This window comes from Bacillus rossius, chromosome 1, assembly GCF_032445375.1.
Source record: "Bacillus rossius redtenbacheri isolate Brsri chromosome 1, Brsri_v3, whole genome shotgun sequence".
Taxonomy (NCBI): Eukaryota; Metazoa; Arthropoda; class Insecta; order Phasmatodea; family Bacillidae; genus Bacillus; species Bacillus rossius.
In genome coordinates this window covers 83822021-83838375 of record NC_086330.1, presented here as the reverse complement: position 1 = coordinate 83838375, position 16355 = coordinate 83822021, and the positions used below count along the sequence as shown (strand labels likewise).

Sequence of the window (16355 nt, the reverse complement as noted above, 5' to 3'; positions counted from 1 at the left end):
ATGAACCTTATTATTTCAGCATGAAGTTTGCACCAAATAGTATCCAAATAGATGGGAAAAAATTATTTTACATTGTTTGAGCTTGCAACTATCAGTAACTAATTTTTACATTTCTGACATCTGCTCCATACTTTTCCCAAATACCATAACTTGTACCATGAGTTCGTGTGTAACTACGGTACACAAATATCATTAATAAATCTTCGTTTTGTCAGACGTTTCAGTACTACTTTAAAGAATTTTTTTTTTCTTGTAGCAACAAACTTTAAAAAACAAATTTTAAAATCGCTTTGCGGGCTTAACACAGACAATGAATTATAAATAACATATTAAATGTTTTTAAATCGGGGCTGCTAAGACCGCAGCTGTGAAATTTGCTTCTCAACTACATGACTATATTAATTTTTGAGCCTTTACCCGACTGCAACCCCCTCCGGTACCACGACCACAACATGACTGGAGGTCGTCACGCAGCTGCATCCACAATGCAGGGAAGTGGCTGGTGCGTGGCCCCACCACCAACCACAAAACCACACAGAAAAATATGGGGCAATCACTGCACGGCAACAGTACTTTCACTGAATTCAGAGTCTTTTCTTACGGCTACCAAACTCTCTGTCTCGCTCTCGCTCTCTCTCTCTCTCTCTCTCTCTCTATATATATATATATATATATATATATATTACACACGTGGAAAACTATTGCATATGGTCGCCTTTAAACCAAGAACCATGCCCTAAAAAATTTGTGAACACACATTTATGAGCAAAGCAAAAACAATAATAAGCCTTAGGGACTTATTCACCACAAAGCAAAAAAAAAAAAAAATAAGAACTTAAACAGCATGAAACAATGTAAATTATATTCATAAAAATGTTGCAACTGCCTGAATACCCCTTTGAAAGAATAAATTATTGTTATTTACATAACGATAGAAAACCTAAACAAGTATTTCCGATTATAAAAACAAAATAAATCTTTAATAAAGTAATTTACCTAGTGATAAGGGCAGTAATCTGTGTTGCTGCATGCTGTGAGGATAAACGTAAGTAATTTTAAACTGTTTGGAAAGATGTACCAACCGTAAATAAACTAACTGGGTCATTATAAGACGGATTTTTAGACTCATAACAAGGAATTTCTGCCACATTAATTCAAGCGACTGGGATTTAACTGAAAAAAAAAAATGGTCAAGGAAGAAGATTTTGATCGAAATTCTGACCTTGAATCTTAGAGAGGATGATATGTACAAGAAATGGAAGATTGTGAAGATTGTCAATAGTCTTGTTAGGCAAGTTGTGTACATTGACAAAACATACCTACGTGCTTCTTATTGTGTGTACCTGTACCTATTCTTGTTGACAATCGAACAAGGAAGTTGGAGTCACTGAATCAAGAATCAACAAAAAAATTCGTGGTTAACAATTGAGCAAGCTAGGGAAGAACAAGGTTTTGACTGACTGCTTTATTAATTTTCTTGTAGAAGCAGAAGTAGCTAGATTATAATGCTACTAACCATAGCTTTTCTACTTGGGCAAAAGCAAACCGTCTTCAAAATTTACTGGTTACTTGCTCGGGAACTAGGAATAGCCCCACTTCAGACACATTGGTTGTGCTATAATTTTTTTCCCTAATTACAGTAAAACCCTGTTATAACGAGGGGGGTACCAAGAGAAACAGTAGGAAATATAAATTTAGCCCATGTCAGTGTTTTTACTTTTTACCAATGGAATCATCAAGCTGTGTATGTAAACAAATGTAATGTTAAAACCACTGATGGGTACACTCGATGCTAAAATTTGCTTAAACAAGCCAAAAACTGTTCAAATTGGTTGTGTGTCCCCACGGATATAATGATAAAGCCATCTTGGTTTTCAGTTGACCAGTCGGTGATGTTTTTACAGCTTTTCACTAGTATAGTATCTTTCATGTCACTCTGTGATTTACCCAATGGTGTATAAGCTAACCCAATAAATATTATATAAATATAAAACATAACCATTTAAAAGTTACATAAAAATTAACTATAAATCTAAAATAAAGTGTTTTTTCTCCGAGTTTCTAGCTGATTCCAGAGACTTTTCAAAGTCATTGTGAACTTATATATTAATTATATTATTGATATATACTTGATACATTAAATATATTATTTACCATAAGTAAATAAAATAATTAACAAATTAAGTGAATAAACTAAATTATAAACATATTTAACTAAAACTAATTTTACTAAAATAATCATAAAATAAATGCAATAATTAAGAAATAAAATACAGTGGCAAGCCTATGCCACAGTTGTTGTATTTGCAACTCTACTAGGTGATGTTATATGGCATTTTATGACAAAGTTAGGAGTCCTGGTAGGAGATGGTGAGCTTAATGTCTGTAAAGCCTGTTTATGTTTTGTTAAGCCATGATTTACATTTGTCCCTTTGAGGTCAAAGGTAACTTGCTGAGCACCTAGGATAGAACACTCTTGCTTGTTACCCAGTGAACTAATGCTCGATGCTCTAATCCACCTTCACTGGGTCCTTCACCACTTTCCAACCGGACTATTGTTTCAGGGGATTCATGGTACGAATCGAGTAAGAGCTATGTTTAATTGGGACCTATGTTTAATTAGCCATACCCTTTACTTTTCTAATAGCTAAAAAGTTAACCAAACCGTCTCATCACTAATTGCAATAAATTTAACCTGAATGACCCATAAATAAATTTATATTTTCTCACTTTCATCTTTTGTTATATTTTACATAGCTACATCACTATGATACAATTTTTCTTTTGTGGATATGCTTGAATGTTTTGTCCCCTAATTATTATTATTTAATATCTTTATTGCAGTATTTTTGTAATTATTGTTTTTAGTTGTTTTTGTTTTTTATGATTATTGTGTAGTTTTGTTTTTGTATTTTCGATGTTGTATCTGTTTTTGTATATCTGATTGTTTTTATTTTTATATGTTGTTATCACTGCAAGTATGTTGTAGGCCATACGCGGTAGTCTTGCCTACTATAGTGCAGGTGAGGGGGTTGGTCCATATATTTTCAGTGATATCCTTTTATTTGTCCTGCGCACTACCGAAGTCTTAACGACTGCCAGTAGGGATGGTACAAAATTAAATAAACAAATGTCCGATCAGGGGTTTTCTTGAATGTTACTGCAAAATTCTTACTTTATGAATACATTGTCTTTTTTCTTTTTTCGCCCATCAACAACATCAGTTGAAAAACTGTGTGAAAGGCATGGTTTTATTGTGTTCATTTAGACAACTGTGTCTTACGCGATGAGACTATAATGAGGATTGCATTTTTCCTGAGAGTAAATTTACTCCTGCAGTGCATGGCTGTTCTTTGTATGAATTACCACCTCTGAAGTATTTGGGAGTAATTTCCTCGGTTTATTTTAGATTACAGCTCTTTCTGATAAAATGGATGGTGATGGTAAGGTGGAGCGTTCCAAAAGGAACTTATAACATGTGATAAAAAAGCAGTGTTCTTTCTAGACATGAAAAAGGTTTTTCAGTAAATAGTTACAGTCATAATTTCTAATTAGCATAAAACCATATACATATAGTAATACTAGCTGCAATACCCGGCGTTGCCCGGGCTGAACACAGGGTGTAGTTAGTAATTGTCTTCTTAATATGAATTTCAAGTGTGAAAATTAATTTATATCACTTTCAGATCCCGACAGACGTTGTTCTGCCATTTTATAGTTATTTACCTGGTCTGTATGTAATTTAGACTTTATAAAGCAATATAGAAAAAAGCTGAAAAACAAGAGATTACTAATATTGAAAAGATTCCATTATCTAGCTAATGCTCGGCCTGCATTGCAATGCCTCATTCAGTTTGGTTTTGTAATATGTTTGAAGTAGTTCCACATATACAAATCATCTATCCATCTCTCTCTATATATTTATCTCTATCTACATCTATATACATATATGTATCTCTCTATCTCTATTTATCTCTTTATAGCTACATATATACTTCCCACTATCTCTATATCTTCTATATATAAGTCTCTATATAGCTCTATACATCTATAGGTATATCTCTTTATCTAACCCATTTCATTCTCTATACCTCGCTCTATCTCAACTTATCTCTCCGTCTCTATCTCAATCTATATATATATATCACTCTATCTCTGCCATTATTTTATATTTAAATAAATTGTATCATGCGTGCGCACTTATACAACAAAAACAGACGAAGTGCCGCTATATAAAATGAAATAAACACATTTTTGACACGATTCGTGCTCAAATTATTGAAAAATAGTTATACCGTTTCAGTAACCTTCATGGGCATGCGCATAACAAATCACCAAAATTTCATCGAAATCGGATGAATGGTATAGGAACGCATACGGCACAAACAAACGAAAATTAAAGACACGACAAACGCATCAAACGATGGTGCGTTTAAAATTCAAGGCAACTCTATCTATTGACGAAGTTAAGAACAAAACTGTTATTAGCGCCTTTATTTTGCTAGCCACTGCGAGCTCCACTAAGCGGACTGGTCTCACCAAGGAGAAAAATATTAATTTGCCAGACCTTACTATGTGTATGAGAAATGACACTCACTCACTATTTGTATGTCTATGACCTATGATTTTTTTCTGTTATAAAATGAAATTATCACTTTTTCACTCACTTAGGGATGGAATTTCATATTAATATGGGGTCTATATGTTAACCCAGGTTATAATCTAGCTGTAGGCCAAATTTCATTCAAATCCATTCAGTAGTTCTTACGTGAAAGAGTAACAAACATCCATACTTACAAACTTTCGCGTTTATAATATTAGTAGGATATAAATAAGGCCTCTTGTGAAGAGTTAAAGGTAAAACAATTTAATTCAATTTCAATCTTTTGTTGGTGAGACAGTGAATACTAACGCGTTGCGCAGCTGACACTGGTACTGTCACAGTGACACTGACATGAGGGATTTGAGTGTGAGGGCCGTGTGCATGCATATCCCCTCTCCATTCTCCCGTTATCGCTGCTCCGCTCACATCACTACTTGAGTCCAATTATAAAAATTACGGTTTACTATATTTGAGCGATGCTTGTTAATGTCAACTAGAGTAATATTCTTATAGCGTTGCAGTTCCGTGAAGTAATAATAAAATCCTGAAGATAATTTTTTTTGATACTAGTGACATTCCTATATTTACCCTGAAAACTGCGTTTTTGTTTTCCTTCTGCTTTCGTAGAAGTCATAGTTAATAGATTTTATTACAATACCTGTGCAGTGACGCGGCCGTTGCAATTTTTTTTTTCCTTTCCCGTGTGGATGTCTATGTGTCATCTGTCAGGGAGCTGCACTCTCCATGGTTACCAATGTACCTAGTACATATCTGTTAGCTGACGGAAACAAACCGGGAAGTAAGGAAGATAAGGTGAACTGACCGTGTGACGTGGCTAGGAATTGCAACCCCGCAGTCATTTCAATCCCGCGGTAAATTTGCGGGATTGGTGCTGATCTCGAACGATCCCGCGTAGGTATTTTTTTTTTTTTTACAAAATTCAATGAATACAACGTTAATTTTGTCAATAATTTAACTAATTTTAATAAAATTATAAGAATGAATAATTGGTAGTAGGTACTACTAGTAAGTATTCTGGTTAGTAAAATTATTTTAAGTAGTATGGCTTCTTATTAATTAACCAACTACACAACACATTACATAATAATGAATATGACATTGATTATAAAAGTTTTTTAATAATTTTTTTTTGGAAAAAAGAACCTAAAAAACAAATGATATTTATTGTGTTATCTCCTAATCTACTTCTTAAAGAACTACATAGGTAGACAGCTGTAGAAGATGCTCTTTCCGCCTCTACACTTGTGGGTCTGTGCGTCAATAAATAGTCATGTATCATAGTCAAGTATTTTCCTTTCACTCCATCAGTTTCGTACTTCACCATTTTTTAAATACTTTTTCAAAATCTATATATTTTGTAGTTCCTCTTTGTTTAGCTTATTCTTCATTGTCTTGCATTATCTGCATTTCTAGTTCCTCTTGTAGCGTTAAATTATTTTGCAAAGTGTTTTGGCTGACATCTGCAGCCACTATAACTTCTAGAATTCTACATTTTCGAAGTCGTCACCTTTATAACACTGCATAAAACATTTTTCATTTTTGGGCTTATCTTATTCCCTTTCAGCATCGTATACTTATGATCATGTGTCTTCAACTCATGACCATTTTTGTTTGTTTTTGAATTCTGAGTTATTTCAGAGTGTCTTTGTTTAACTCTTACACGAAGCTTCTCGGATGGTTCAGCGCTTAAAATTGTGTCTTATTCTTCAACTTCTCTAAAATAAAACGAAAAGATTCAGGGACGTGAAAAATAATGGTAATGATTTGATTATCAAAAATACATGTCAAAGGAAAATTTTATATTATGCTAAATATTGTAGTGCACTTAAAAATATTAAGCCTTACCAAAAACATTAGAAATATATTTAAAACTCGCTTAACAATACACAGGTTACTATAACTCATGTTTTTTTACTGTAGTTATAACAGCCACATATAACTGCAACAATTATTAATTAAATTTTAATAAGAGACAAACAGATTATGTCTTCAAAAAAAACCCTAGGATTTAGTGGCATAATGTGCTTTTTTAGAACTGATAATAAATAAGCTTGAATTTGAACAATTTTATGATGTTTGGGGAAACTGGTAAAGGAAGAGAAGGGGGGGGGGGGGGAGGTGGCTAAAGATCATCTGCACAGACAAGGCCGTGGTCAGAATTTTGTGAAGAGCGATCCAATACAACCATTTTGTATATTTATTTTATAAATTTTCTCTATAACTGAACTTTAAAAAAATAATGTCACACTTAAATAAAATATCAGGGAATAGCAAACCTTTTAGAACTCCAACCTTTACAAGTACCTACAAATAAAGTCATGATATTGCTCGAATATTTTGGTTGGTTGTTTTTTATTACTTTGTTCTTAAGTCAATTATTTGATTATTTCCTTAAAACAAGTCATAAATACACATATACTTACGTTATTAAATCCACGAAACACGGATGTCAAGTTTGTATGAAAGACATGCTTGCAGGAACACGTGTGCAAACCGGAATTAAATATGGACGACTTGGAAAAACAATTCCTGCCGCTCTGTGTATGAACTATGTCGGGCTGTAAAGGAGAGGAAATACATATTGTTGCTCACTAAGTATTAAAAGAATCCTCATGAAATTATCTATACAGAAGCTAATTTCCTATGATTTTCTTATTTTGTATTCGCACGCAGACACCCCCCCCCCCCCCCAAACCCGGGCAGCGAGCCTGGCCCAGAACGCCAGCTGCCTGGACCCTGGGGGGGGGGGGGGGGGGGGGAAGCTGGTGCCAGAGATCGCAGGGGCATCCACAAGTAATGTAAAATAACAAACTTGAACTTTGATGATTCCTTGCTCAGGGTGACATTTGATTTTGACAGGACTGTCGATAGTAAAACTAAAATGTTTTGTGTAATGGGTTATTATTGAAAAAAAAAAGATCAACTTTTATTTCAGATGTTTTAAAATTTTAATACGTATATATGTTGTATTGTATAAAATAATTTATTTTCCTGTGAATTGTATGATCAGTTCCGGAACTGCTGTCTGTGACTGGGTTCTCATTGTGTTACTAAATGGTGAACACTAACTGCTGGTGTCAAGTATTTATACCTACAATGCTATGACACTTCAAACGAGACTGGTCTGATGGTGAACGTGAAATGGAAGTGTGTTGAATGATGACCTGGTCCCAGGCTCCGACTTCAGGTAGCTAGCGCTCCGGGAAGATAAACCTTGTCCACCCCACTCCTTTACCAGTTTCTCCCCCAAATATATTACAAATTAAAGCTTATTTACAATCAGTTTATGGATTAAAAACTAAAGTTTTTTCAAAGACATAGGCTGACAATCAACCTGCATATCTCTTTCGGTTGAGATTTAAATTTTAGTATTGTAGAATTAGACATATAATTTTTGAAAATCTAATCATTACGGTACGTTAAAAAAAAACTTATTTTTCTTGGCCCTCAATTTCTTTGTCCTATTTTTTTTTTGCGCACCTCAAATGTGGCGCTCCGGGCACAAACCAGGTAGGCCCGTCTGTGAACCGGGGCCGGCCCGGCTGTCACGCCCTGCCGGCTCCTGCCGGCTCCTGCCAGCCCCTGCCGGCCCCTGCCAGCCCCTGCCGGCGCTGTCTGCCTCTCGCCGCGACGCCCTGATACCGGATGCAGCCGCGCGACACCTACCGTATCTCCCCGCAGCGCCGCTACACACGATCACTCTCTCTTTCTCTCTCTCTCTCTCTCTCTCCCCCTGCCTCTCTCGGGGAATCAATTATTTCAAGCTCCGTGCCTGTAACCACCCCACAGCCTCCCCTCCCCTCCCTCCCGCGCCGGGCCACAGCCTCGCGTCGTCATGGCGACCCGCCCGCCGGCTTGGAGTGCGTCCCGGCCCGAGGTCCCGGGTTCAATACTGCCGCCGCGAGCACATCGGCCATGCAGGGCGACACGCAGCCCCGAGGCCAGCTGCTGCCCTGTACCTGTCCGCCTGGCAGCCTCGGTTACTGAAGCATTACCTTTGAATATATATACTGTATAGAAGTCGCGAGTGGATAGGATTTACTCTACGTTTTACAGAAGTGTATGATGAGCAGCTTGGGAACTTCACCGCTGCAGTGCGCTGCCGTAACGCCCTGTATCGTCTTAGTTGTTATTTACGCGTTAGAGCGCAGCTCTGTAACCCGCTTTCATTCCCCGCACCCCTCAGCTATCATTCACTGCAGCTCAAGGTCGTTCAACAGGAGGGGGAAGGGGTGTTTGAAGAGTTCGACACTTGTCCGGTAGGGACCACCACAAGTCGATGCCCTAGAGATGGTGGCGATTGCGGCGGTGAATTAACCAACTACCTCAAAACCGTATTAGAAATTTTAACCTGGGCTGGCGACTTCTATACAGTATATATATATTCAAAGGTATTACACATGTGCTCCCTATAACCTCGGGAACGAGCAAAATTCACGTGGTCTCATGTTGCAAATACACTTACTTATAATACGAAACTCGTACACGAGATCTAAAGCAGGATTCTTTAAAATTATGCAGTGCGTGATCAATATAGCTACGCAAATTGTTTATTCAACTACATTTCTTGACGGGAATCACACTTAGCCGGAGCAGCTACGTCGATGATCGAATAATTTTATTAGCAGGCCGAAATTTCCAACTTTTCTAAAAAGTCCCCAATAAGAGCGAAAAAGAACTGAAAAAAAAAAAAAAACAACTTCGGCTTTGGACCTGATTCTCGACAAGTTCAACGACGAATGTTATTTGAATACTGCCCATCGTGTTCAAATTTATTAAATAGTTAATAATATAAAGTTTTTCTTTGGCTTTGTGAACTTTATTTCGTCGCATCCGCCCCAGATTTCAACTATGTGGTTACACATTTCCGTTTCATGCTACTTCCGTTCCATTAACGAAATCACTCCTTACAAATGCCGTATACGGAGAGCTAAGATGTTAACACATAAAATAAAAATTTAACTGAAATAGCTAGTTATAGCAACATACCCTGCAACGGTAATGTCTGAAAAAGCAACTGGTCTGAGACACAATTATTCGTCCAACTTTAATCTAGCGTGATTCAACCACTATCTGTTATACACGCATTGTAAATAGGTAGTCTTAACAAGATCAGCAGCTTTGAAACGATGTCTATTTCGCGAGAATTTGCCAGACTCTAAAAACTGGGCTTGTAAAGTACTACGTGAAATGATAGATCTACAATGAATGCACTTGAGAATTACCTCGATTAATGTAGCGCAAGGCTAAATTTGACAGTGGTTCGCATAACTGGAGCACCTTTTACGATGTATCGGTTGATCTGGTTAACTTTGAGAAAAGACAGCTGCTCTTTTGGGTTCCTATTAATTCGGTCACGATAAGAGTAAATATCTTTAGTTCGAATTCCTAAGCAACGTCTGAAAAGTACTGCAGTTCAGACACAAACGCAGGTCTCGGTCGCATATGACACAGGCGCCTGAAGTCTACAAGCTCCCCTGCAAAGCAAGCGCACTTGCACAAGTGTACAGTATTTAAATGATTCATGCAATGAGGATTTAACACAATTTATTGGACATACGCCAATGCAGGTTTTTTTTTGTTTGTCATTGAAAAAATAAATAAAAATATCAATCCGTTTGTGCCTACTGACGGAAATGTCGCAACTGTTTTGTCATAGGAAACGTACTGTGTTCGTTTGCGTTGTCGTCATTCTGTTTTCCATTATACATATCTGTTCATCTTCATCGTTGTGTTCGTACATTAGCTGCGCTGACCAGGTTTGGTTGTCTACCTGTCTATTGTTATTACTGAAACTGTCTCGTCCTTGTTAACCCACTGTGTTCGTCTGTGCTTTTATTTTTTTTTCATGACTATATTCTTTACACTGAATTCGCGTGCTGTCTGATATTTAAGTTTGAATGTGATCGTCTGTGCTGTAGTCGTTGAGTTGTCCATAATACCTGTTTAAGTTCATAATTGTGTTTATCTATTTGACATCAGCTGATTTATGTTTGTCTCTGTGGGTTTACGTTTTCATTTTTATTTCTTAATTTGCTTTATTGAATTTTTTTCCATGACAAACAGAGCAGCATTGCAATGGCGTACGTCCAAGAAATGGTATTAAACCCCGGGCAGGTGTGTGGCAGGGAGAAGGTGATGCACGGGCCGAAGTCGAGGCGGCAGGGCAGGGGACAGAGGGCAATCATGTGAGTGGTTCCCCATTGGTCGAAGTCACGAGGTCACAGCCTGAGCTGCAGCACTCTCGGAACAGACGCGCGGAACCCCGTCACGTGACGTCACGTGGAAACAAACACACATTCCTGAGGCCGCCTGTGTAAGTACACCATACGTCCGTGTGAAGCTACTTAAAGAACTCCTGAAATAACCACGAGAAACGGAATTCATGAACAACCAAAGGAAAATGTCATGATTTTTTTTTCTTAACATGTTAGTATCATAAAAATTTATAAAGATAAAATCAAACTTTATAAATTCTTTGTAAAAATCTCAGGTGAAGAAATTTGTAGCCTCTGTGATTTAAGATAATCTATCTTACTTAACTCATTATTGTTATATTAAGCGTCCTGAACGTATATTTTCCTGTATAAGGCTCAAATTGTTGTTTCCACACATTAAAAAAGTGCATGAAATCACGTTATGATCTGCGCCTGTGATAAATTCCAATTTTAAAATTACATACACGGTAGGGCTAACTATCCCATTCGTGACTCCCGAACTATCACCTATTCATCACACATTTGAATAACATCTTCATCTAACCACGGTTTTTTTTGCTAGTTCCCATAACGGCCTCAACCGAAACGATCCCAACTAAAATAAGAAGAGTTTTGTCGTAAATATTTATTTCCTTGAGTACGTAGCCTACGTTGAAAAATAACAGGAAAAGTATTGCAGTCGTAGCTTTGATAGGTAGCCTATTATTTACGCCACGTTAAATACAAAATGAAACACACAGAGATCAGCAAAAATTGCGCTATTATGAGTTGGATCCACACACACTTACATATATGTACCACTATGTCACAAAAACAATATTTCTCATGAGAGCCATTTAAATATGTGAATTTTCGACATCGTAGTTCTTAGTATTATATGCTACTAGATAAAAACTTCCAAGTTTACGTTGAAAGTGCATTTTGTCCAAGAGTGGACATAGTGTCTTATGCCTCAGGGTACATATATATAAACAGACTAATGTCTTTCGTTCATTGGCTGCTGGCACAGACTGCCTTTTGTCGATATTGCATATGGTTTCGTCGTATGTTTTTTCTTTAATCTTCTTTTCGGCGTCCTGCATTTCAGGGCGCGTCAGATGTATAATGGTATCAATTTTAGACTGTTTAAGTGTAAATAACGTGACTTTTCACAGTTCTGTAGCATCCGATACCCAATTGGTACTGCGGGCAATGGCCAGATACCAGAACATCGTAGTACCGAGACCTGCTTGCCTGAGGCCTGAAGTCTCACTCAGGAGGGCGCAACGGTATACGAGGAATATGGCCACTAAAAAACTCTGTAGTTGTAAAAAGGCCAACATCAATAATTAAGTTTTAAATATTAAGAAACTTACTAAACATAATGACGTAAATAAAAAAAGTAATTTTACAGACATTATTAGATCAGAATTTATGGAGTGGTGTATTAATAGAGTGACGTATTGAGTACAACTAATTGCAAACTATTATAATTTGGAATTTATTTTAAAAATGTTGAATGAAATTGGTAGCAATGAAATAAGCATTGCTGCCATGTGCACATGTGCAGACGTGTGCACGTGAGTATTTTTGCAGTTTAAACTGCGTTTATGATTTTCAACACTTATTCTTTGTGGCTTTGCAGATTTTAAGATTTGACACAAAATATAAAACACTTGAACATAGTGATTTGGTTGTTCCGTATTGGAAAATAGATTATCTGAAACATTTGTGGTGAATATTCCCAGAAAAAAAATCAAGCTAGTCAACATTTTCTTTCCAAATGTTAATGACTTTTAGGTTGTTAGGCTACTGATAAATACCGCACAGTTTGTTGATTAACAAAGAAAATAAGAGCCGTTTGTTATAGCACTGAGTTGCGACTTTATCTTCTTTGCTTTGCGATCTCACGGCCTGGGTGCCATGCCAGGGAACGCCCCTGCGCTGGACACGAGCTCTGCGGCGTTGTTATTGGCTGTATTCAGGCCCGGCTCCAGGCAGCCGGCGCTCTGGGCTGTCGCCTTACCCTTCCTGTTCCAGTTCCCCCCAAGCATCACGTAATACTGCCCATTTATGCTTATTTACTATCTGTTTTAAAACAGCACATTTTGCTACTAAATACTAAAGTTTTTCTAAGAAATAGGCTGTTTGTCTTTTTTATTATTTATATTTAATAAACTGATGTTGCAGTTTTATACGGCTGCTATAACTACCGTATTAAAAATTAATTGTAGTAAAAGAAAAAAAAAACATGCAAAGATAGAGTGAGAAAATTACAACAACTTAGCTATGTAAGTTTAAAGAGAAATTATTTTTGAAGGATTATTGTAATCCTTAGTGGGCTACAACAATATATTTTCTCCTACACACCCTATACACTAAAGCGGGAGGAATTATGTTTCCAATACAAGTTGTCTATAATCAATGCCATTTTGCACACTCATACAAACTTGACATAAGTATTTCATGTATTTAATAACATTACTACATTTATGAAATTATGACTTGTTTTAACGATGTCATCAAACAATTGACGCAAGAACAAATTATTTAAAACACTTAAATCGAAACCAAAATGTAAATTGTTCAGTTTCTCAATTTCTATGTATAAACTTGGGAGTTTCAAAGGTCTACTATTCAATGAGATTTTAGTGTGATAGTCAATTTTCTTTTATAACTCAATCATGAAGAAAAATTACAAAAAAATAAATAAATACATAGTTGGTGAACTGGACTCCCCTTCTTCACAGTCTCCTGCTACGGCTATGTACTGTATATTTTTTAAATGAGTTTTAAATCTGTTTATAAAGTATTTGGTTTAAGATTTTATATTATAAAGCGTTAAAACATTTTTTTCCAGACTCTCAATTTTTTTGTGTTATTTTTTTTACCTCTCGCCCCTCAAATCCTCCCACCCCAACAGAACGGCCGCTCTGGGCGGTTGCCCAGCTGCCTCGCGGCCCGCGGGAGTGACCCCTGCTTCCCGAGGTCGTCCCACGCGCGACTCGCCGCAGCTCCCCCTCTGCAGGATGCTACTGCAGGTATCCTACTAATATCATAAAGGCGAAAGTTCGCGTGTGTTTAGTTACTCCTTGACTACCGAACCACTAAACGGATTTGGCTGACACAGCCAGCTCACAACCTGGACTAACACACACATATGCCACATATTACTATGAAATGAATCCCTTTTAGAGTGTAAAAAGGGTAAAATTCATTTTTATAACAGAAAATGAGAGGTCATAGACATACAAACAGTAAGTGTGTGTCATTTCTCTATGTCCCCCACACGATCATACGCACAGTAAGGTCTGGCAACTTCCTATCCTTCTCCTTGGTGAGACCCGATCACGCAACACAAAGCTGAAAAGGCATATTGTGCTGGCCACCATTATCACCGGAGGAGCCAAAGGAGAGATGGCACTGGTACCACGTATTCCCATTATTCCTACTGACTCTCTTGAAAATGTGTGAGAAATGTCTTTCAATAACGCGGTTTTGATAACTAAAAATTTTCAACTATTATTGATTAAGTTCTTTCGTAAAAAGGGTAATATATGCAACAGTCAATCTTAGTGTGATTAAAATCCAAACAACAACAAAAAATAACATTTGGCCAAGTGTGGGTCGGGCTCGAACTAAGCGCTGCACAGTGTGGCGGTGTGGCACCCTGATGCGCAGGTCCGACTCGCCCTTGACCGGTTCTTTAGTTAGATTTAACATCTAAACCGCGGTTGATAACGCAAGGCGCATAAATATACATGTAAAATTACATATATTTGAAAATTTTTACATGCACATGAAAATAACTGTGTCACTACAAAATAGTGTTCGCAGTAATACTGGGTTCGTAATCTCACCCGAGCATTTAAGCTTGGTGTTGTCCCAGTATCTCCAATAGTTAAAGTTATTCGTAAACCGTTTTAGCCTTCGTGATTGTAAAACGCAGGCGTTTCGCTCTAGTGTAAAATTTCTTGAAAACTATCTATGACTAGAGGGATTACAAGCACGCGTCAGTATCGATATAGAACACAGAAGCGCGGTGTCTTTTTCATGTTTTACAGTCAATACTTACGTTTCCTTCTTCGCCATAACCAACGCGGATCTTGTAAGTCCTATATTTAGGGACCGGAAAAATTCGCGGGTTCAATGACCTGTAGGATGAACTCCACAGTTCTACGTACACTCGGTCAAATGTCACCCATACTCATTGGCTGCTGTCTTGTGAGACGTCCCAACGTAGCAGCCTGCGATTCGATAAAGCTTTGGTTTGGTGTTTACAATTGGCACAGAGTCATCCAGGTGAGTTGCGAGCCAATAGCAGAGGCAGCAGTGAGGTATAACTATTTGTATTTTAGCCTATCGCGAAATGAATTCGCGAATTTTTCCGGTCTCTACCTATATAATTACACGAATGAAACTGCTGCTCGACAGAGGGCCCGGGCTGTCGACGGCGCGGCACTCACCACGCGATGGCCGAAGTGCCGCGGATCCGTGCAGACGGCGTTCGACATGTACGTGGAGTCGATCTCGTCCACGGCCGTGCTGGACTCCGAGCGCGACCTCTTCCAGTCCTCCAGGTCCACCGCCTCGTCGCTGCAACACCAGCGGCCCTGCCGGCTCGACATCTCCCTCACACCCGGCTCATCAACACACTTGCAACAACACTTACACACCGGCTGGCTGCCGCGTCCCTTCCCGAACCGCGCACATCCTCATCCAGCCACCTTCCAAACCTCTCAACTGTCACATTAAAACTATCACCACCAAAAACATTTCGACTTAAAATTATATTCAACAAAACGGCCGAGAACTCAAAATTAAATTAATACTAGTTTAAAGAGTTCCCCTAGCAGCCATATTTTACTAAAACAACGAACAACTAATTTATTTAGCTTCAATGTCGAAACGTTGAGCGGGATCCAGCCCTTGGGGTGCGCAATGGCTATGAGGATAGCGCCGGCTGCAGCTATACACAGTTTCACTCTTAGATTGCAGTACACGGCTTACGGCGCGCGCTGTTGCCAAATCTCTCACACATTATATGAGTTTCAGGAGATGTGTTTCTTTGGAATTCCGATTGCATCTGAAGCATTTTAAGAACTCATGTCGTAATTTATATTATTTTATACTATCACGGTTATAAATTTTTTAATAAACCACCACGTTTTTAAAATATAACTTACAACAAAACAAAGTTCACATACATTCATTGGTACGAATTCATACGGAATACTAAAGTGAACTGATGCGTATTTTGATGCTTTACAATGTGCAAAAACGCGTTGTAAAAAGTACAATTTTCAAATTCGTAAGATACATGGAAATAGCGCACGCAGAAACAAGTACTGTGCTAACGGCAGTCAGCATTGTGTTAGAAAAAGAAAGAAAGCTCCAATTTACTTCCATACTGCAATATAAGAGTGGAGTACTCTGTAGCAATGGCTGCGGTGGACTGATTCATGAGCAACTACATTATTATTGGTCTACAGTTATTTTCAAGCAGCTTCTATACGAGCCGATTATAAACTGTT

The 16355-nt window shown here is 37.8% G+C and overlaps 1 protein-coding gene across 1 annotated transcript in view; it reads right to left on the bottom strand.

Moving 5' to 3' along the window:
• The window catches only part of LOC134531087 (muscarinic acetylcholine receptor DM1), a 104218-nt gene that overhangs the window by 30237 nt on the left and 57626 nt on the right, over positions 1-16355 (bottom strand). The window contains exon 5 of the mRNA XM_063366662.1: positions 15324-15417. Coding sequence (XP_063222732.1) covers positions 15324-15417 — 94 coding nt within the window. The remainder of the gene's footprint in view (positions 1-15323; positions 15418-16355) is intronic.